The sequence below is a fragment of the Gadus macrocephalus genome, chromosome 3 (assembly GCF_031168955.1).
Source record: "Gadus macrocephalus chromosome 3, ASM3116895v1".
Lineage (NCBI taxonomy): Eukaryota > Metazoa > Chordata > Actinopteri > Gadiformes > Gadidae > Gadus > Gadus macrocephalus.
The window spans coordinates 7,872,738-7,895,771 of record NC_082384.1 but is presented as its reverse complement, the minus strand read 5'-3'; the positions used below and the strand labels follow the sequence as shown (position 1 = coordinate 7,895,771).

At 43.5% G+C, this 23,034-nt stretch overlaps 2 protein-coding genes across 7 annotated transcripts in view; both read left to right on the top strand.

Moving 5' to 3' along the window:
* rhbdl3 (rhomboid, veinlet-like 3 (Drosophila)) overlaps nt 1-13,605 on the top strand; it is a 49,028-nt gene extending 35,423 nt beyond the window's left edge. For all 3 annotated transcript variants that reach the window (XM_060046934.1, XM_060046935.1, XM_060046937.1), the window contains 6 exons: nt 823-1,047; nt 2,006-2,154; nt 5,506-5,618; nt 9,109-9,209; nt 10,415-10,475; nt 11,454-13,605. In XM_060046934.1, the coding sequence (XP_059902917.1) occupies nt 823-1,047; nt 2,006-2,154; nt 5,506-5,618; nt 9,109-9,209; nt 10,415-10,475; nt 11,454-11,725 (921 nt within the window). In that variant the 3' untranslated portion in view covers nt 11,726-13,605. The remainder of the gene's footprint in view (nt 1-822; nt 1,048-2,005; nt 2,155-5,505; nt 5,619-9,108; nt 9,210-10,414; nt 10,476-11,453) is intronic.
* A 1,349-nt stretch (nt 13,606-14,954) lies between these two features.
* znf207b (zinc finger protein 207, b) lies at nt 14,955-21,346 on the top strand. Of its 4 annotated transcripts, XM_060046931.1 has the most exons (11): nt 14,961-15,112; nt 15,852-15,978; nt 16,074-16,212; nt 16,481-16,642; nt 16,815-16,893; nt 17,674-17,762; nt 17,939-18,081; nt 18,522-18,758; nt 19,453-19,645; nt 20,156-20,328; nt 20,695-21,346. In XM_060046931.1, the coding sequence occupies exons 1-10, from the start codon at nt 15,072-15,074 to the stop codon at nt 20,305-20,307; spliced, it is 1,362 nt and encodes a 453-aa protein (XP_059902914.1). In that variant the 5' UTR covers nt 14,961-15,071; the 3' UTR covers nt 20,308-20,328; nt 20,695-21,346. The 4 variants fall into 4 exon arrangements, with proteins under 4 accessions (XP_059902915.1, XP_059902914.1, XP_059902916.1 ...); XM_060046932.1 differs by having other exon boundaries at nt 14,955-15,112; nt 17,674-17,735; nt 20,156-21,346; XM_060046933.1 differs by having other exon boundaries at nt 19,453-19,603; nt 20,156-21,346.
* The last annotated feature ends 1,688 nt before the right edge of the window (nt 21,347-23,034 follow it).

Below are 23,034 nucleotides of genomic sequence, written 5' to 3'. Positions count from 1 at the left end.
GTGTGTGTGTGTGTGTGTGTGTGTGCGTGTGCGTGGGTGTGGGTGTGTGCGCAAGCGTGCTTGCACGCATGTCTCATTATGAGTTGTGTAAAAATGGAGTGTGTACATTTGTGTTTCTGTATTTTTGTGTTTGTGTGTATGTATGTGTGTGTATTTGCGTGTGTGTTTGTTTACGTGTTTGTGCATGTGTGGCATGTCCACAGCTCATGCAGGGAATCCAGGCAGCCGGGCAGAGGTATTGATATTTCCAGCAATGTGGAGCAAAACAAGTCGTCCTTGAAATCATTTCCCTTTGGAAAGGGGAGTGTTCTCAGAGAGCTGAAACATGGACGTGGTGTGGACTGCAATGTATATACATATCTTTGAATGGTTGAATACTTGATTCTGATTGGTCAATAATGTACCAAGGGTGTGCATTCTTTTTCAATAACGGGACATCGTGTTTTAGTAGTTCAGAAAATCTATGTGCAACAAATCCAACAATTGACGGTCAGTTACAACATCGACCAGATGTTTCTTTGACAACGCAAAAAACGATATGCTGAAAGTGCCACACAAGAATATTAAAATGAAGTCCAATAACCCCTCCAAAAACCAATGCCTTATATAGATGAAAGTAACTAATATCTTATCCCTGTTGGTAACTGTGGTATAAGCAGAATACACAGGCTGTCCCGTTATTGGAAAACAACCTCTTACCCCAGAGAGGAAGCCCACTGTGCCCGCATCCCCACCCCGTCAAAACGTTACTCTTTTATTCCTTGGGATATGACGTACAAAATATCTAATCCCTGGGTCTCTCTCGTCCCTGTCCACCTCCAGATGAGTAACAAGCGCTCCAACAGCTTCCGCAGAGCCATCCTCCAGGGGGGCCGGCAGCTGAAGGGCAGTGCCCTGCGGGAGGAGGTGGGCCTGGGCCTGTCCCAGAGGCTGGTCCGCCACGTGGCCTACGAGACGCTTCCCCGCGAGGTGGACCGCAAGTGGTACTTCGACAGCTACACCTACTGCCCCCCGCCCTGGCTCATCCTCTTCATCACTGTGGCTGAGGTGAGGGGGGGAGGGGGGGAGGGGGGCCGGTGGTAGTTATGTGGGATGGACAAACATCCCCGCCCCCACGGTTATACCCTGGTCAACTGTTTTAACCCTTGGGTTTAGTATTTGGAATTTTATTTAGCCCTATTATTTTAAAGAACAATTTGTAAGACGTACATTGTTCCACTGATGGGATAATTATATTTAATTCCTGTATCGCTTGTTGAAATGTGTTTTGTGTTTTGTGCTTTGTTGAGGTGAAATGATAAATGACCTTAATGAAAGCCGATAATGACACCTGCAGTGGAGTTTATGTTCATTCTGGTCAATCCAGAATTACGGTGCAGTGTAAACATGCATTCCACCAGCTCACACATCTACTCCACATGGATAATAAAGCCTCTAGGCATGTCGGAGGCTAAAGAAAGTGGGAGGCATTCCAGAGAGCTTGGAGACATAATCAAGGACGTATCGCGCCCAGGAGTTCTGTGTGTCCCATCCCTTGTGGCTCGGAAGCACAGCCTCCCCAGTGTTACTGTGACTGATATAATGACATACTGCTCATATAGAGACATGTCAGCCTACTGCTCCTAGCAGGATGTCCAATGACATAGAAGGCCTAGAGGTGATTGGTGGGTGCATGTTGACTCCCTGAAAACAATCCTTATATAAAGCAGACACACCCAGCACATGGAAGCAGACACTGCAGAGCGTGTTATTACATTATTTTGTATTATTATCAATTATTATTTATGATTATTTATTAATATTATAATTTATTCATTGTATTATTATGTGTTTTTATTTGTATGATTATTATTATCATTAAAGCTTATTATTATTTATTGATTATGATTATTATTATTTTCCTTCTTATAATAACACTAGAGTGAATTATTGCAGTCATTAGTTGACCTTGTCCCTTGTTGCCTGACTGATGATTCTGCCTGTGGTGTTTTTGCTTGGGCTCCAGGTGGTGGTCTTCATGTACTACGGCTTCCAGCTGGACCGCTGGGTCCTGCAGGTGTCCAGCCCGTCCTACCTGAAGGGCCCCCTTCCCTACCACCCTCAGCTCCGCTCCCAGGCATGGAGATACCTCAGCTACGCCTTCATGCACACTGGGTGAGGACGCTTATGAACTCATTCAATGAACACGGTCATTAAGGAGCAGACGGAGTGTGGGCTGTCTGCTTCAGGGAAGGCTGCGTGAACCCTTCGTGGATGGGAGTTGACTACTGTAGCTGTTACTGGGACCTCGTACTCCTGCTACTGCTGAGTGCGAGGTCCAGCAGTAAGCACACCATTAACGATGAGGAGAATGGTTGGTACAAAAAGACAAATACACACCTGTAGTACTTTTATTTTGTATTGTTCCCATAATCTTATGCCCATCTGTGAAAATTAGGAAATGGAGAATGATGGATTCATTGAGATCCTTGCCTTACCGCGCAGGCCCCACACTTTTCCATCTGGCACCGTCCGATACACTAGTGTCTGCAATATGGCCACATAATGACCATCCTGTTAGAACTCACACCTAAGGTTGGCCTGAGATATTTCCACACACACACAAACACACACAAAGCAACACATTCACAGGTGTGAATATAAAGTATGTCTTGAGGTATTGATTGGTTTATTGATCTTGAGACTGTATGAGATGCCATCGAAACATACATCATTGTTTATTGTAGTAACATTATATTTATATTACATTATATATTTCTACCAGTCCGAGAAGCATGTCAGGACCAGGGCTCTCTGCGCAGGGGAAAACGTGTGACCGGTTGACCTGATGGAAATGGTTTGGGTGGTTTCGGACTTGGTGCTTGTTGCAAAGGATGAAAAATGAATTGCATTCTACGGCACATTACTGTTATCAACACAAACCTATGTGAAGCCCAAAGAACAGGCCTTGTCGGGACACACGCCAAATAATGTTTTAGTTTAGAAATAATGTCATAATAATGGACAGTCCTGATACCTTTGTGTCCTGTGCTTTTGTTCTGTTTAAATTGTTTGATTCTAGTTCTTGTTTTTGTCACGTTACAAATATGTTGCACAACTCACATTCAGTATGCTCTGGGTATTATAGATAAAAGGTCTGGGGGAGGCTATCAGGGGGCTAATGTTAACCTCAACACAGGGCTTAACCTAACATCACTGATGGTGTTTATCGGCCCTCCATGACTGATAGCCCAAGCGTATGTTTAAATATGCCCCCCATCAGCCCCGCTTGTCATTGGAGACAGAATGTGCTTCATCACCCCGTCTGATATGATATCCCTCTGCTGATTCAGAGCGGGATGGCGAGAGATATGCTATGCTACTGTTACTGCTAACGCTCACTATCTCAAAGAGCAGGCTGAAACACACTTTATACGCAATCCTGGGTTGCCACATCATCTACTCTATCTGTCATAATTCGATTACAAATTGTGATTATTATATACATACAGACATAGTTAAGTATTACTTAATGCTTACTGATCTATGCGCCCTGTTTATGACAATACATGCATCTTTAGAAAGTCTAGGAAAATATTGTATTTAATTTGATTATTTATACATGTTAATAATATGAGTGTGAATATGTATTTTTTTTCTACCATTTTCTGATATATTTATATAACTTACATTTTGTATCTCCTATAATCTAGTCAAATGCCTGTTTAATTTTATACCCTGCTGCATCTTTTACGATGTGAGTTAAGCAATGTTGACAGTAAGTTTATAAATAGGCACAAACACGGACACAGAGGATTACCTTGACTGTTATTGCAGACTTCAGAGAGAGAGAGAGCGAGAGCGAGAGAGAGAGATTAACTGAAAAGCAGTCAACAACACTATGTTTTGTATGATAGGCTTAAGTAGTTGCAGCAGTAGTAAAATAGGATTTTGCAGAAGCTGCATTAGTAAAATAAACAATAAAATATGTTTCAATGCGGAAAGCTTGTGTTTGTACAGGGTAATAATGTAAAAGGATACTTTAAAAACACTTTTAAATAAACAAAAGGGAAAAAGGCAATGATTGTTGAAATGTACAATTTGTGTTTATTGCATGAAAATGAAGATTGTGTACCAAATCTTTGTTCATGACACTAATGCTAACATAATGGCTTTGTAGTTCGAACTTATATACTAAAAAAGAAGTTCCCATGTTTGAACCCTTTTTCAACCTTTAGCTGTATATTCTGCATGCATGGAGTGCATGTTAGCATGCACAGCAGTTACAATTACATAGAAACACAGCAGTAATCCACAAAGCTGATCTCTGCAGTAATTTTGACCTATATCCATGACTCATCAGCTCAGTGGTCTGTGGTTGGGTGGCTCTTGTGTGTTTCAGCTTGATCTTTTCTGTGTAATCAATATCTCACACAAGGTCTGTCCCGTTATTTGACGGTGAAGCAAACTGGGCTGTTGTCTTTACAGTAGTGTTTGTGGGTGGTTTGTCACTCTGACAAAAAAATGTGTTTGATTTGTCTGTGCTTGCTGTTAGAGGACGCTAGTTTCGTAACAGAAATTGAGTGTGTGTGTTTGTGTGTGTGTGTCTGTGTCCCTGAGTGCGCATATGTGTCTGCGCATGTCTGTGTGTGTGTGTGTGTGTGTGTGTGTGTGTGTGTGTGTGTGTGTGTGTGTGTGTTGGTGTTACTGTGTGTGTGTGTGTTTGTGTGTCTGTGTCTGTGTGTCTGTGTGCGTGTGCATTGTTTGAGATCCTTGTTTGTTGTTTGTCATTCGTTTTCCCATGTGGAGTTGTACTGAGTCGTACTGTCTGGTAGCCTCTTTTGGAGATGGCAGTTTGGGAAAAACAAGGAGAGGAAAAGAGGACTGAGAAAAACAACAGCTCAGGACAGAAAACGGAAGGAAGAACAGAAAAATACCCAACTACAGTGCACATGAAGTCAAAAGGAAATGTTTTTGTTTTTCCTTCAACATTAGAGAGAGAGAGAGAGAGAGAGAGAGAGAGAGAGAGAGAGAGAGAGAGAGAGAGAGAGAGAGAGAGAGAGAGAGAGAGAGAGAGAGAGAGAGAGAGAGAGAGAGAGAGAGAAGGGCAGAGTGAGGGGTAGAGATATAGGAGGGAGGGATAGAGAATCTGAGAAGCCAGAACAGCAGCAGGATTATGCTACAATTGTCTTTTTAAATTCTGCTGTGGCACTAAAATCCTCATGCATGAAGGGCACTGCATATGAGCGTGCGTGTGTGTGTGTGTGTGTGTGTGTGTGTGTGTGTGTTTGTGTTTTTTGGGTTGCAATTTTGGGTGTTTATGTATTTGAGTGCATCTGGTTGTTTTTAGTGTGCGCTATGATGGTGATATCGATATGTACTGTACTGTCATGTGTGTTCTCCACTGAATACACCTACAAAAATGTTTTGGAAATTGTGCAATTCACTTTAGAATTATATTATTTTAGTTTTTAAATGGTGGAACTTTATGTGTGTGTGTATGTGGTGCTTGTGTGCGTGTTTAAGGATCGAGCACCTGAGTCTGAACATGGCCATGCAGCTGCTAGTGGGGGTTCCTCTGGAGATGGTCCACGGAGCGCTGAGGATCACACTCATCTACGTCTGTGGAGTACTGGCTGGTGAGTTCACACACACACACACACACACACACACACACGCACACACACACACACACACACACACACACACACACACACACACACACACACACACACACACACACACACACACACACACACACTCAATCGCATGCACATGCAAACACACACACACACACACACACACACACACACACACACACAAATGCACGGATACACACACAAACACACACGCAATGTGTGTGCGAGCAGGAATCTTTGTGTGCGGGGGAATTTCCGAGGAGTAGAGGTGAAATAAAGATAATGATTGGCCATAAAAACAGGTAAAAGTGAAATCCATTGTGTTTTTATCCATAAAACACGAAGGAACCCTTTGAAAGTTTCCATGTTGGAACTAAAGGGATAAAACTGCAGTGAGAGAGTCAATGGAGAAAGGGATGGAGACAGAGAGAACTAGAAGAAAAAGATTGGTGAAAAATCAACCCACAAGCCCAGCTCTGATTATATAATAAGTGTTTGTTGTGCAGGGCGCAAGTCAATATAATGGCGATTCTCAAGGCTGAAATGCTAATGATTGCACTGTGGTTGTACTGTATACTGCAGTCCACAACAGACAGCTACTCTCCTGCATCATTAAACTCAAATGTAGTTACAACTGTGCTGAATCCTACTGTTTTCAGTGGCAGCTAAAGGGATATATTTGTGTCCCTCTCTAAACAACAGAAATATCTTTTGGAAAGAAATGATTGTCGTCAGTTGTCTTGACTTGGCTTGAAAGGACATAATTGGAGTTGGAATATGGGATGGCACTTTAGATGAGATGGTTAGACTGGTTTAGAGAAAAGGGGATTGGATGAGAGGGTGAAGCTGTGTCGGTCAGAGACGGGATGAATGAATGAGAGAGTGAGTCTATGAAGGAGTATAGTGCATTGTGGGTATTGGTAAATGGACAGAGAACATGATGGGACTAATGATGTGGACTGGCCTGTGGGTGTGAATGTTCATGCATGAATGGTGTATGGGCTGCTGTTAGTGTAAAATAACCTTTGCTTTTGCCTCCTCTCAGTGTCCGTCTGGTTTGGTTGGTATTTCCTGGTGCACTTTAGTGTGTCCGTGTTTATGTACGCGTCTGAATTGGTTTGTACGTCGATGCTTCGGTTTGCTTGCGCACATATGCATGTGCTAAGCACAAACACACACATACACACACACAGACAGATACACACAAACACACACGCATGCATTTTCGTGTGGTGTTTTAATGAGATATCGACCCAGAGGGGAGATGGGAGCAGTTTTTTGTAGGCTGTGATGGTTGTTTTGTCTGACAAGGCTTTTTTTTTTTATTACCCTAACATAAGAGAGAGAGAGAGAGAGAGAGAGAGAGAGAGAGAGAGAGAGAGAGAGAGAGAGAGAGAGAGAGAGAGAGAGAGAGAGAGAGAGAGAGAGAGAGAGAGAGAGAGAGAGAGAGAGAGAGAGAGAGAGAGAGAGAGAGAGAGAGAGAGAGAGAGAGAGAGAATAAAAAGGAGAACAATTGGATTTCCATAGAGCAGCTCAGCATGAGGCTGTGGGGCTAGATTTCAAAGGTCAAGCCAGGACCCAGCCGACCTGGGGAAAGATCTCTTTGGCCCAATGCAGAGCAAAAGGGGTTTATGTGAATTAGAGAATGAACAGTCAACTATGTGTAATGTAGATTTGACATGTTTCGGCATCAGGACAAAGGTCAAGGCGGCGAACACACCAACAGACTCATTCAAGGACGTCGGCACATACTCACAGACCGCCAGACACATCAAACACCCCCACTGCACAAACACTTCACCCACACTTCACACATATGTGTGTGTGTGTGTGTTCCCGGTGCTGAGATGATTCAAATTAACCAAGTTAATTAAAAGGATACATCTCCACCTCGATGCACTCACCAGGCACAGGGGACGCCTGCAGGAGCACCTCTTCTGTTTTATGATGGGGATTTAAACCACAGTGATAACTAGCACCCTAAGTACACCACTCACATGCTGCTCATAGACACACAGACCCCAGAATGTGCCAGAAGGCTCCAAAGCTACAGTGGGGGCGGATGAGCTTTCCCATTTGATCTATTGCTCATTGGGTTGCCTTATGCTTGCCTGTGTTCAGACTGTTACTATTGTTACGTTTCCAGAAGCAGTGGTTAGTGGGATGATCATGGCCCCAGCTGTTGCTTGACAAATTCTCTCCCTTGGTTTAAAAGTGACATTTTGTAAGAGTGCTGTTGTGTGTTGTTTTCTTCTTCTTCACAGAAGAAGAATACAGCTGTCTTAATGTGGCATCTGTGCCTTTGACGTTTCCAAATGAACGTGTACAGTGGACAGCTGCAAAAACAATCAAGTATTTTGTGATAAAGCTCAATCAGCCTTAATGCAAAACATTGGAAGTGGGAGAGGAGTTCCCTGTTCACTACTCTACGATTCAGAACTGATAGTGTGAGGCTTTAAGGAATTCCTTCAGCATGTGGTGATGGTGTTCTTACCATTATTATGATATTGTTACTGTGGTGATGGTGTTGTTCCCATGGTAAATGTTTTGTTACTTTGATAACTGTTTTTTTACTGCGGTGATGGGGATATTACCAATGGGATGATCTTTTTACTGTGGTTATGGTGCTATTACGATGATAATGGTTTTGTTCACGTGGGGATGATGTTGTTACTGGTATGATGGTGTCATCTTTTTTGTACTTTTCTTGAGTAAATTACCTCATTTTGCTCCCTTAAGAGATGCCAAAGTAAAATGAAGTGTGTGTGTATGTTTCTCTTATGTGTCTCTTAACATAAATAACATACATGGCTCACCAATACCCTGCTGCAGAAGGACGGAGGATGGGTGTGTGTGTGTGGGTGGAGAGGATTTTGAGGATGGACGGTCTGTGTCATTGAGTGAGAGTTACAGAGACACCGAGAGAGACAAACAAATAAAGGGCTGCTCTTTCATGGCTTTCACTGAGGACTCCCTCTCTCTGAATTGGCTCATATTCATTTTCTTGTCGACTAATAAAAGTCCTTTGTGCCGGCATTGAATTGTTGCTGTTGTGTTGAAGACAATATTTCCTTGTTTGGAGCAGCAACATTTCATGAATACATGTATTTCACATGAGAACACAGTGTCTGCCGTAACGATAGGAGCACGACTCCATTCAGAATGAACTCCCTCCTCACGCTACGGCACAGAAGTATTTAGAGAGCTTGAGGCAAAGAGGTTTTTGTGCCAGACACAAAAAAGACATTTCATTGCATACAGTATATGGACAGCACAATGAGACTAGCAGTAGGTCTGCCATGGTGCCACCAAGTATCCAACTGACACCCAAGTTAAAAGTAGCAAAGATTTTTTTCCCTAAAATCTATCTCGTACGATTTTGGAAGAATACAACCTTTGTGTGTGATGATCGCATGGTTTTGTGTCCGTCGCAACGCAAACATGTTGAGTGAATGTGACCTCTGACCCATGTTCTTCCCACTGGTTCCAGGCTCACTGGCGGTGTCGGTCACAGACATGACAGCCCCGGTGGTCGGTTCCTCCGGAGGAGTGTATGCGCTGGTCTCGGCCCACCTGGCCAACGTTGTCATGGTAAGTACATGTTCCTTGTTCTGATCTGCGATTTTTGTATATTTCATTGCCTAGAGTGTTTGTGTGTAAATATGTGCGTGTGTGTGTGTGTGTGTGTATATAGCTGTGTGGTTGCCCGTGCACCTATGTATGTGCGTGCCTGTGTGTGTGTGTGTGTGTTTGTGTGTGTGTGCATGGGTGCCTGTCTGTGTGTATATGTGTGTGTCTGTGCGTGTATTCGTGCCTGTCTGTGTGTGTGTGTGTTTTTGTGTGTGTGTGGGGATAGATCTCTATCTCATCACTCAGTTGTGCTGTCAGGTGACTGCAGACCATCTGATACGATGAAAGCACTTCTTTTTATAAACTGAGCAGGGTGCTGGGTTGTCTACACATTCCACATGTTCCAAAGTGACCCAATTGTCTTCTGCTTGTACACTTCTACACTTGTTATTTTGTATTTGTTTTCCATTGTGCACCTCGTGCATGTGTATTGCATATGTATGTTGGCGTCTGTGTTTGTGTGTGTGTGTGTGTATGTCTGTGTCTGTGTGCACTGATTTGTGTGCATGTGTCTGGAAACTGGAAACCAGGAAACCTGGAAACAAATTGCATATATATAATTTACCTTTTACACTCTTTCCTATTTCACACACACACATTTAATAAATGACCTGGCTGCTGTGATTGGTAAATGAAATGAGTGCAGTCCACACCCAACCTCCTCAGGGAGGTGTCAGACATAAACACATGGTGGACCTCTTTATGTTGTTATGGGTTCTTCCCTGTCATTAAGTGAGCGGTGAGCTCGAGATGGATCGGTTTTCCTATTCGACTCTCAGACATAATGTGATTATATTGCTCCACTAGAGTCGGTTCAGCAGGCATCCCATAATGTCGAAGAAGATTTTTCAAAGTGGACGTGAATTGAGAAAGGTTGTTGCAATGTGTGTGTGTGTGTGTGTGTGTGTGTGTGTGTGTGTGTGTGTGTGTGTGTGTGTGTGTGTGTGTGTGTGTGTGTGTGTGTGTGTGTGTGTGTGTGTGTGTGTGTGTGTGTGTTTACGTGTGTGTGTGTGTTTACGTGTGTGCTTGCGTCTGGCGGTTAAAACATTGTCTTTCTAGTTTGTTTAACCCTTCATAAACGTCCTTCATTTTACTCACTGCACTTTTCATTTGTCTCTCTTACCCTATCCTGTTGTCTCTCTCTCCTTTTCGTTCTCCCTATGCAGAATTGGTCGGGCATGAAGTGCCAGTTCAAGTTGTTTCGGATGGCCATGGCCTTGGTTTGCAGTAAGTCTGTTAAGAGATTTTCTTTCTAATTGCAAAATATCACAACATAGAACGTGTCCAAAATGGCCCACACTTTCTGCCCTCAGCGGTTACTGGTTCCGCAGAAACTCTTTTGTTGAACGGTAACATTTGTTATTTTTTTACTGTAAGGTCTCTATGATCTTGACTTAATAACCGCTGTTAATTAAAACCTTGTTTAGGATCATTTGACAAAGGGCTGGAGTGTGCTTGAATCCTCAATTGAGGAGCTGTTCTCCTCTTGACCTACATTGTGAGTAGGAAAGCTGGCTCTGATCCAGTGATTGGTGAGCTGAATGCAAACAGGGTGTCAGGAATAGCAAGAGCAGGGCCTTTAACACAAAACTGTTGCTGTTCATTATCACAGTGAACAACCTCCCTCCTACACACACCCCCACACACAAATTGTGATGTGCAGACTAGGTGTGGAAGGGCTATCAGTAGAGAAGGAGTGAGAGGGAAAGATGTGTTCTTCTATAATTGATACGGCCAGTACAGAGGTAACTTGGCATAACATAAAATGTCCACTTCCATTTCAGCTGCCAAGTAAAGGTACTCCGAAAATAAATTGAAAGGATAATACCACATTAATATAACAAAATAAACACAAAACTAAGACAATTTATTTTCGGAGTACCTTTTTCTCACTTGACTTCATACTCCGGCTGGTAAACCAATCAGCAAGACCGCACCCACACGATATCAATAAACAATCGTCTTGCAAACCCTCACAATAAGACAAATGATAGGGATTACTTGGCACAAGCAAACCACAAGCGTGCATACGCCCATACTCTATTTTTTTGTGGTAGTAAGACCAGTTCTGCACAAAAGACCATGAAAACACCATTGTGCATCTTCATTGAATACAAGTTAAACAACTAATGTGTTACTTCATATTAAAACTGCACTAAGGGCCACATGCTCATTTTCCCCATGTCCTCCTCTCTCCCTCAACAGTGAGCGTTGAGTTTGGCCGGGCGGTCTGGCTGCGGTTCTACCCTCAGGCCTTCCCCCCCTGTCCCAACCCCAGCTTTGTGGCCCACCTCGGGGGGGTGGCGGTGGGGCTGACCATGGGCGTGGTGATCCTCCAGAACTACGAGCAGAGGCTCCAGGAGCAGTCCCTGTTCTGGATCTTCTTCTGCGTGTACACCCTCTTCGTGCTCTGCGCCGTCTTCTGGAACGTCTTCGCCTACTCCCTGCTGGACGTGCGACTGCCACCGCACCCGTGAGGAGCCCCCTGGTGCTTCGCTGCTACCCCTCCGGCAGGAGATGCTGGGGTGAGAGGGCCTTGCTGGTGCTGTCCCCAGGGCTCTGCTCTGGGGACCCTTTTACACCTGAACCTGAGGCTTAAGCTCACCGGGGGTTCATCAAGCCACCCTTCTTCTCATCCATCGTCATTCCACAAGCCCTTGGTTCCTTCCTTTATCCGTCCTCATACTGTCCTTCTCCCCTCATCTCTATAAATATGTACACGGCATTTGGTGGATGCTTTTATCCAAAGTGTCTTACAGCACCCGGTGTGCATACATTTTGAGCATGGGTGACCCCAGTGGGAATAGAACGCCGTAACCCTGTGTGTAAATGCTCTACCGTCTGAGCTAGACAGGACCATCTGACTGCGGTCTGTTTATGTCATGTTTTGTTAGCCAATGGGGAGACTAGGGTCAATGGTGTTGGGCCAATTGCAGCCAACACCACAAACCAAACAAGCACAGTGAATCACACATGTTTCAGCCCTCCGGTTCCACTCAACGGTGCCTCCTCATCCTCAAGTCAGCTATAATCCATCTGTGCAACCAGCTTTAACGTAGGCTTACAGCCGGGATGGCCTGTTCTGTAAGCTGCCTTCAAACCAAACACTTTCTTCTGTGACAGTACCTTCATTCTATGTTGCATGGAGTGACATGGAAATAACCACCGTAAAAGGAAATCGATTTCATTGGACCATTTCATGCTTCACGACAGATTTGAAGTGAGCAAAACATGTTGAGATTGGTAAACCTCTTTTGCTGTACAAGGGGGAAAAAAAGGGAAAACAGAGGGTTTGAAAATGTAAACCTCTACCAGTACTGTTATGATTATATTTGTGAGTGGAGATTTAAAGTACTAGTCATTGTTGTCAGCTGTGTGTTGTGCTTCCTCAAGAGATAAGTCTCCAGCTTTCAGCAGTATTTTAGCCTCTGTGCTTGTTTAACGTCTTACTGTGTTGTGTCAGGCCTTTGGAGCATTATGTACAACACTAATGAAATTAAAGTGCCATTCAAACTCTTAGTGGTAAAAAATAAATGTTGCCAAAGTGTCTGCCACAAGCACTGGTGCACAAAAGACCAGAGGGCACTCACCGAGTGCTGCTTCACTTGTTAGCAAAGCTTAGCCTCTTTGGTTACTTGTTAGTTAAAATGACTGAAAAAGTACAGCTAATGCAACTAAAGTTTCAGACTTACAGTTGACATTTGGTTGATGGCCAAGAATGCCAAAAAGGTCAAATTAATTCGATTTAGCTATCTCTCTGAAAAGACTATGGGAAAAAACAAATTACGATTTTGGCTTAACATCTTTCCCAATTGGGAAAATTAGTTTTAATTTTCATAAATGCTAAAGAGGATAGCATAAGACAGTGTTCCATTTCAGTTTGAAAAGTCAACAGAGGGAAATTATCACCAAGTAGCAATATGTCCTATAGTATAATAAAAACACAATCAACTGCTGAATGAACCAGTGACGAAGTTCCATTTACAATGTATTACGCTCCAAATTAATTAAGATGGATGCGAATCCGGAGATCTACAGACTCATGTTGAACAGGTTAAGCTCTTGCACAGAATTGAATATAAACTAATGATTAACTGATGAGTATTTTAAAATACAATTGCTATTTTTAACCAGTACATGGCTGGAAGGTGTTTGCATTGTGATATTGTAGGTATATAATGTGTGTAAACTATATTTAAAACAAAACTAATTTGGTTAAAACTGATCTGGGATTGTATATAATAAGGGCTATGACATATAACTGAGTGAATTGTTGACAATATTTTAGCATTGTGCATATTTTGTAGATTTGATATGTAAATACTGGAGTACATTAAACAATTTTATTTAATTACCATCCTGTGCCAGTTTCTTATTTTAATTCCAATTTCTATTGTACAGCTGTGTGAGTGAACCATTGTCTGTCGGCAATAGGATTTACTTGTTGTATGGCCTCATTATTTGTCCACAATAACGCCACACCAGCCTGACTTTTTCTATAATTTTCAGCTGATATGGCTTTTGGGAAGTTGGAAAACTAAAGTGTTTGTGCAGGATCCTGGACAAAATGGGAACAAGGGTCAAACAGTGGATTGCCTTTGTCATGTCTTCTAGGCAACCTTTCTGTGTGTGTGTGTGTGTGTGTGTGTGTGTGTGTGTGTGTGTGTGTGTGTGTGTGTGTGTGTGTGTGTGTGTGTGTGTGTGTGTGTGTGTGTGTGTGTGTCTGTGTCTGTGTCTGTGTCTGTGTCTGTGTACTGTGTGGCCAAACAATTTATCAAACAAACAGAAATGTCCTAGCCTCTCAAAAAAGGAAAACTCACATTGTAACAGGGCACTAAACCTAGGATGGGCTGGGTTTACCAAGCAGGGTCTGCAGTCTTCAGACCAGCTAGAAAGAAGTTCAGTGTTTGTTGATTTGTTTGCAGAGCAGCCTATGAAAAAGCAGCAAGCTTCAAAGTGATCAATGAACTGCAGGAGCATCCAAGAATCTCCCACAATTCATTCTGAAGGGAACCGTAAGCTGTCAGTGAATGTCTTTTGAGTCTAGCCAGTAGTCCCATATGGTGAGTACAATTTTTGGCATCATGACAAATGCATAGATGGCTACAGAACTCTCTGTTCTTGGACTTCATAAATCATCTTTTAATGATTTATCTTTCTCTCAGATTGAAAGTAATGGGGACTGTGGGGATGTTACATGTGAACATATATTCTGCAGCAATGAATTGATTGAAATTGTTATTGGATTCTGCTTGAAATTAGTTTATGAATAAACCAATTCTCATAGTGTTATTGTTGGTCTATTAATGCCACACACACACACACACACACACACACACACACACACACACACACACACACACACACACACACACACACACACACACACACACACACACACACACACACACACAAACAATCTATTCGTCTTCGCTATTTAATGACTTAGTTGAACTATAAGAGTACACTGTCTCCATCAAGTGAACCAAAACGGTATTACATGTTGAAATAATACGTATTGTATTGCGTAAACATCCCATAATGGAATTTATTTATCTATGCACCTTGAATAGCATTGATAATATTGTTGACGTTGTTATTAATCGTTTCGCAACTTCGAGACACAAGATAGATAGACCAGTCGCTTTGTTTCGAAGCGCCGCCAGCAACAAATGCGCAATGCATTGTTGGAAATGTGGTTTATTTCACTTCCGCCCCTGAAGGCGCCATTTTCGGCGTCGTGACGGGGCCAAGGCATGACATCAAACCGCAGCAGATCATAATCCTGCTTTGTGCTGCACGAAGCTTTGCCATCGTTCAACAATGGGAAGGAAGAAGAAGAAGCAGATGAAGCCATGGTGTTGGTATCCTTTTGAACTAAATGTTACCGAAAAGGGTGTTATACTTAAGTCGTTCCTCGTTAGCGCGACAAAAGAAAGCGAGGCCCAGGCGTTGCGTAAGAAGGTAGGAAAGTTCATTAGCTCCGATGCTACATGGGATCCGCGTGTGTGACCGCCGCTCGATCTCCTTTCATAATGAATGACTACCGCCGAAGAGCCGCGAAGAAGGCTTACGAGTCTTTCTTTTCACCTTATCCATGTGTCTAATAATGGTGTATTTTTGTGCGTGTAACTGGTAGCATTGGAGCTAGCTGTTTGAATTAGCGGTGGGTTTCATTCCCAATCAACATGGTCTTCGTCTCGATGATTCGTAGTCACTCATTGGAGGCTAACGTACGTCTATCCAACTTGTTCATGAATTGCCTTGGCGTTTATATCAACGAGTAGTCGTGACGTGTTCACAGCCCGCACGGGTGTCCTCATAATAAACACCGAGCTCATCCGATACTCGCAGGAGGACGATGTATTATTAGAAGCGTTTATGTGACGTTGGACCGCTATTCACGTTTAACCCTTTTAATCTACCATTAGGTTTTTGGCCGCAGGAGAGTGAATCAATAAGTGTGTTTGTATGGTTATATCTGTGTCATGCATTGTGGGCTTGTGTGGAAAGACAATCTAGAAGCGGCCCTGTAGGCCCCTGTCTTGAGTAATGTTGGCAGTCTGTTGTCTACCAACTTGATCCTTCACTCGGCCATCCCAGGTACTGTAATCGTGACTTTGACGACGAAAAGATCCTCATCCAACACCAGAAGGCTAAACATTTCAAGTGCCACATATGTCACAAAAAGCTATACACTGGTCCGGGTTTGGCCATCCACTGCATGCAGGTGAGTGTCTTTCTTTATCGTGGCAAACATGTACAGCCCAGTCTGACTCTATACTGTCTATAACCCTTTCCTTATTAACCCTAACCCTGCTCCAGGTACACAAAGAGACCATTGATGGTGTACCAAATGCTATACCTGGAAGAATAGACATAGAGCTGGAGATCTATGGCATGGAGGGGATTCCAGAGAAAGACATGCAGGAGAGACGGAGAACGCTGGAACAAAAATCTCAAGGTAAACAAAAAGATTGACTCATCTTTTTGTTTATATTTTACAGGTCTCAAAGGGGCTTTCAAATCATTTTCATGAATATATGATTGAGGATGATTCAAATTGGCATGAGAAGAAACGCATGTGCAACAACTTACTTGCTGGTAACTGGTATGGACCATTGGCCAATAACCACGTGGCACTCCATTTTGCCACCTCCCCGCTCATTGTGTTGGCTGATCTTAAAACCTGTTGGATCCTTAACCTCCATGTGTTGTGTCTGGCCCTCCAGAAAGCCAGAAAAAAAAGCAGAACGAAGATGCCTCGGATGAGGAAGATGATGATGACGAGCCAGGGCCCTCGTTTCAGCACCCGCCAGCTGCTCAGGCCCCCGCTAGCTACAACCCTGCCATGGGCCAGCCTGCCCCGGTCATGCCCCCTGCTGGCTACCAAGGCAAGCCTTCAGTCACTTAAATCAATGGTTTCCTTTCCAAGCACTGGTTTATGTTCAGTGAGTCAAGATGGAATATGAAGCACTGCTTTGTTTCGACCTAAACACCTCACCTAAACAATGTAGGACATGTGAACTGTGTCCGCTGTGTGGCTCAATGATGTTTCTTATGCAGGAATGCCTCCAATGATGCCAGGCGTCCCGCCCATGATGCATGGCATGCCCCCTGGCCACATGCATGGGATGCCACCAGGGTATGTCTTCAGTCTCCCTTCACTACTAGCTTTGCAACCCTTGGAATAACCGATCCGGTAGACCTGCTTTTATTGTATTTGGTACATGTTTATATCAAACTACTTAGACAAATTTCCAGCATAATCAGATTTATTAGAATATCCACATAAGCGACAAGCTGTAACCATATCTGGTCATCACAGCTACGTAGTTGTATAAACTACCTTTTAAGTCCCAGATTAAAATTTTCGTTGGTTGACTGAAAGCATCCTGATTGGTCGACCAGAGACGTACATCTTTTTAATTTTTTCGATGCGAGTATCTGTTGATACTTCCATGTTGTAATACATTTTGTTTTTCAAGGTTATTTTGGTTCTAATTTCATAAGGCATAACATATATTTTCATCAAATGGTCATAAATAACAGGATAGATTTGTTTGCCTTTACTGTACGTACACTGGTTATGTTGCCGTGCCTGTTCAACACCCAAAAATCCATTATGAGCCAGGAAAAAACATACATTCAAGAGCATGATGAACAAAAAACACATGTCATTAAAAACAAAAGTCCATTACCTAATTATCAGCCAGTTAATTTCATCATATGCAGCATGTTGTTTGAGGGCACTTGCACCACCATGTAGTGTTTATTGCTGTCACACAGTATTATAAAGTTATGTTGCACCTTTTGCCTCTTCCTGTGGTAAAAGGTGAATGTGGGTGGCTCACGGTTCATCCAGTGTGCACGCTGGTTTATTTTCTACTTTTGTATTCCATTCTGACATGGTGGCCTTCTGCAGCATGATGCAGATGGCAGGGATGATGCCCCATATGATGCAAGGGATGCCCGGCATGCCCCCAGGTAACCAGTTTAATCACTCCTTTTCAAGTGAGTAAATTTAAAAGCAATTTTTTTTCTCTTTTCACACACTGTTGACCTAGATACTACTGTCACAATTTCTGTTGGAGTAAAGTGGAGGCCATTTAAATGTTGTGTCCACCAGCGTGTGTGATCGAATTACATCTCAACCTAAAGTGACTCTGAACCTATGTTGTTTGTTCCAGGGATGCCACCCCACATGGCCCCTAGGCCTGGCATGCCCCTCATGGGTCAGCCGCCTGCAGCGGGTTCAGGCATGCCCAGCCGGCCTGCTGTTCCCCCAGCCCAGCCAGCCGTGACAAAGCCCCTCTTCCCCAGCGCAGCACAGGTAATTGTGTGATTGATCCGTGTCCAGATCTCAACTGGAAATCACGATGTTTAAACATATTCTGGCTAACATAGCTTCTCTTTTCTTAGCACTTTCAATGTAGAAAGAGTCTCTGGCTCAGTTTTGAAACTCCACCACTAGATGGCATAGGTTCACTTCCCCTCACAGTGTCTAGTTATCAATCTTGTTCTGCCATTCTACATGAAAAACCATGCTTACAACCGAGGCCAGGAGGCCTGAGGGGAAGGCGTGGCACATACTTTAGAGTAGACACTCAACTTTTAGAACAAGCAAAACCAGTACTATAAGCACCCTCCATAAGTATGTGCTCCACTAAATGGAAACTGAGCATGGACGTGCAGTCGTGCAGTAATATTACATAAAGTTAATGTTGTGAGTCTCTGTGAATGTTGCTGATCTTGGTTCTTGTTCCCCGTCAGGCCCAGCAGAGTGCGTCGGTGTCGGCCCCCTCCCACAGCGCACCCTCCACTGAGCCGCCAAAAGCAACATTCCCTGCATACACCCAACCCCCTACCTCCTCCTCGTCTGCTTCTTCCTCTAACCTTTCTAGTGGCGGCGGGGCTAAGCCCCCAGTCCCGGTGACCAGTAAGCCCGCCACACTGACCACAACGAGTGCGACCAGTAAGTTGATCCACCCTGATGAGGACGTCTCGCTGGTAAGTAGTCTGAGCTTTGCGCTATGACCTTTCACAGTAAGTAATTACTGATATGTTTGTACAAAAAGGCTTGCATTTAATACAGACATCTCATTTGTAATTCATTCAATCATTTTTTTTTACCTCACTGTTGAATAGAGTATTTATAATATATTTTTTAAAGGTAGGGTAGGCAGCTTATTTAAGAAGAATTTTTTGTCATTATTTGTGAAAATTCTATGAACATCCAGACGGCTATCAATAAATTAAAGGATCAAAACACAAAAAAAAAAGGAAAATCGGTGAGCTGTTGCAGGCCTGTAATAAGACCGTTCAATTAGTTAATTCAGCCCAAATGAAATGATCGGATGGCTTACCTGCCCTTACACGAATGCACATGACCAGTGTCGTCCACAAGGCTAGGCCGATCTATTCACAATAAAAAAATAAATAATAATATTCAAGCCCAACTATTGCTAAACCTAGCGATCTAATCATGTCATTTGGGGGAGTGGGTTTGGAGGTATGCCTGACGGGGAGGGAGGGACTTTGAGTGAACACAATTGACAATTTTGAATAATGTTTGTTTCCATTTTCTTTGCATTATGTCTTGCATTTTTTTGCATTAAAGAGGCCTTCTAGGTTCCCTCTCCCGCCTGATTGTCTCCTTTCTGTCTCCCCCCCATTGCCCCCTTCCCCCACTTCCCCCTACCAGGAGGAGCGTAAGGCTCAGTTACCCCGCTACCAGCGCCTGCTGACCAGGGTGGGACAGCCCCACGTGGTGGGTCAGCCCCACGTGGTGGGTCAGCCACATGTGGTGGGTCAGCCCGTGGCCGCAGCGGGCGGCATGATGCCTCCGCAGCAAGGTATGCCACCACAGCAGCCTGGCATGAGACACCCCATGCACGGTAAGAGATGACTCAAATGACTCCGCTTTGGGGGAATTGACTCAGAAGGTAGATTGAGCCTAAAGACTCTTGAATGAGCATAATAACCTTGTTTATGAACGTTGTACCTCCAGGTGCTGTAGGTATGATTTGAGTTATAAGGGAGCGATAAGGGTATTGGGAAGTATTGCATTTCACTTCACACGACTGTGATTAACAGGCAAGATGAATTCCCCAAACCAGTCACGGAAGAACTGCCCTTTTAGATCAGAATTGAACCTGCAGTGGTCTAGAATCTAAATGGGCCAGCGCAGTCAATTGAAAATGGATACTCGGCCCATTTCATTCGACCCTGACTGATGGAAGGCTATGCCTTTCTAACTCTTTAGACTTTAATAACTGCTCTTAAATCGTACCTGCAACACCTTTTTAAGTGATGACCTGGATGTACAGTTAATAATAATGTAAAGCAGGCCGTTTATTGTAAGTCTGAAGGCTGTAAATAAAAAAAATGTTTCCCTCCCCATATAGGTCAGTATGGGGCCCCTCCACAGGGCATGCCTGGCTACCTGCCTGGGGGGATGCCCCCTTACGGGCAGGCTCCTCCAATGGTGCCCCCCTACCAGGCCGGGCCCCCCATGGGGATGCGGCCCCCGGTCATGTCCCCCGCGGGCCGCTACTGAAGCACCTCACTAGGTTTGGAGGTTAGCACCTTTCTCTGATCCTTGTGCTTTTTTCCAAACCTAGCCGCAGGCAGTGAGCTGTAGGACCAGGGGCACTGAAGACAAACCGATAAAGCCTGAGTAACACACGGACGTTTAATGCAATACCTTTTAGCGGGGTGGGGGAAGGAACGGTCTGCCGGCTGTTTATACATGCGTTTCTCTGCCCCTGTGTTCCACTCAGGTTTGTAGAAGTGAAGCGTGTTTAAGTACAGAATCCTATTTTTGTTTGGAAGCTGCTGGAGTCACATGAGCGATCCCCTAAAAGAAAAGGCAAGTTTCTCTTGTAAACGTGTTTTTATTTTATTTTTCACTTTTACTTTCCTCTTTATGTTTTTGTTTTGGTAGAATCATTGATGCCCTCACAGCACTTCTGGTGCTGTTGGACTCGTGTCCCCAACCGCGGTTGGTGAGGGCGTCGGTGACAGACTTGACCAGTGTGTCCCCACGGTGCTCCTCAGCCTGGCAGCTGCTAGCTTTACTCTTGACCTGCTCAGGTGTCCCTAAAGCTACCCCCTGCCCAGCGAGGCTTGCTTGTGTCCATCCTCTGTAATGTTTTAACAATCTGTTGTAATAAAGCCCAACTTTGAAACAAACTAAAGAGAATGCTGGCGTGTCCTGTGGGAGAAGTCTTCATTCAGGTTGGTTCTGCAGTCGTTTTGATTTAGTTCTCTGTGGTGTAGGGACGGACCAAATGTAAATATTTCTCAAGTCGATTGAGAAATGATTTGCCAATGATTTACCATTCAATGATCCGCCATAAGTAAGACAGAATTTCCCTCCTAGCGCAATGTTCAATTTGTGTGTGGCATCAGTATGAGGTACAGTATTCACATGTAACAAAGATCCTACAAACCTACACCTTAATTGTGAACGTCCTCTGATTTGATCCTTATTTTTTTATTATACTTGGTGTGCATGGATGTACTGTTAACAGTAATGCAGTGTCTGTCCTAAATGATTCTGTCTTAATGAGCTTAATAAAGGTAATTTTGCTGCGTATGCCTACTTTTTTTACATGGCAATAAGTAATATAGGTCAGTGATATCAAAACTATTTTATTGAAGAAATGTTTTAAGTGCCTCCACGTGGTGGGTCATTTTATCTTTTTTTTGGCACCAGTAATACTTGAATACAATGAATACTATGTGCGACAATATTACGGAAATATTCTTTCATCTCAGTTTCCTTGATTCTGCTCAAGGTCGTGACATGACCTTGTGGATGAGTAAACCGGTCGGTTATCAGATGTCTAAAGAAAAAATAAGTCATGAAATGATGGGCACAAGTTAACTGTTTTTGATTCAACGGTTACAAGTGGGTCATATTTAGATGGTTATATTTATAGAGATATATAGATAGACTGGCAGCCAGACTATTTCCCTCAAGGCGGACATCTTGACATGTCTCCGGTCTTCATGTAGGCCTATGTACTTTTGCTAAAAGCTTATGGAGCACATGCTCTGCCATGCTGGCCTGACGACCTCAACCACAATAAAAACACTATCCGCAAGCCTTTGATGTATTACAGTGCGAGAGCACTGCTCTACCCTATTTTATTGATCAGATAGCGCCATGTAAGGAAGCGTAATGCATTAGTGGCGAAGTCACGCCCCTTCCGGTAGAGCCCATGGGACCTATGAGATCGAAAAATATGAATGGGTTTCAATTAGTCAGTAATTATATTCTGGTCCCAGTCTTTATATAACCGTATATCAAACTTCTTTGTGATTTTTTTTGTTTTCTTTGCATGAAAAATCATTTAAATTCACAAACCTACGTGTAATCCAGGGCATATAAAGGCTGGGACCAGAAATTAACTACTTGCTCTCCATTGAATCCCATTCATATTTTTCGATCTCATAGGTGCCATGGGCTCTACTGGTAGATGATTGACTTCGCCACTCTCGCTTCAGAAAATTAATTATGTTTTAGCTCAGAATTCTGGGATTTTTTTAAAGCAATAAATTCAGTTTTTATAAGTTTACGAGTTACCTCAAAATCCTAAGAAGATCTCATTCACTTAACAGCTCTATTTCAACAGCGCGTAGCTATCCGGGGCGCGACTGTGGCCCCGTTTACACGAAGGGAAAACGCAGATATTTCCATGCGGTTTGGCCTCTCATTTACACGAAAACGCAGTTTTTGTCACAGAAAACGATAATTTCTAAAAACTCCGGCCTAAGTGGAGATTTCTGAAAACGCTGGTTATATATTGTGTCAACGGGGAGAAACGGGGTTTTAGGTTCTGAAGCGTCACATTATGCGCCAGGAAATGCTTAACGTCATATGAGCGCCCTATGTTTACAGTTTGTTTGTTATAGGAAGACGCTCGTGTTATTCGTTGTTGATTCTGAGGATTCTGATTGGCTTGCATGGCTTTATCCTTCTCCCTACTAGAGTTTAGATTCTCTGCCCGAGCCCGGGCCTTTGATCAACGATTTTTTTATAAATTTTTATCATTGGTTTATTGGCCTAATCTGAGGAGAAATCTATGCCATAAACAGAAATATTATAGGCCTTTATTACACGGGTCTTCTCAATGCCGTGGAACGCTCCGTTCACTTGCATGGGTAGTAGTCCGGTGACTTGTCAAGCCCAGCGTCTTCCGTTGCTAAGCGACGTCACCGTCTTTGCGGACAAATTATTTCTCTGCTGATCAACACTAAGAATGCTGGTAACGAATAA

Excerpts from the sequence above, each read along its gene's own strand:
- znf207b (XM_060046931.1), top strand. The coding sequence starts at position 15,072 with ATGGGAAGGAAGAAGAAGAAGCAGATGAAGCCATGGTGTTG. Across the intron at positions 16,213-16,480 it reads GCTGGAACAAAAATCTCAAG|AAAGCCAGAAAAAAAAGCAG; the intron begins GTAAACAAAAAG and ends CTGGCCCTCCAG. Across the intron at positions 18,082-18,521 it reads TCTTCCCCAGCGCAGCACAG|GCCCAGCAGAGTGCGTCGGT; the intron begins GTAATTGTGTGA and ends GTTCCCCGTCAG.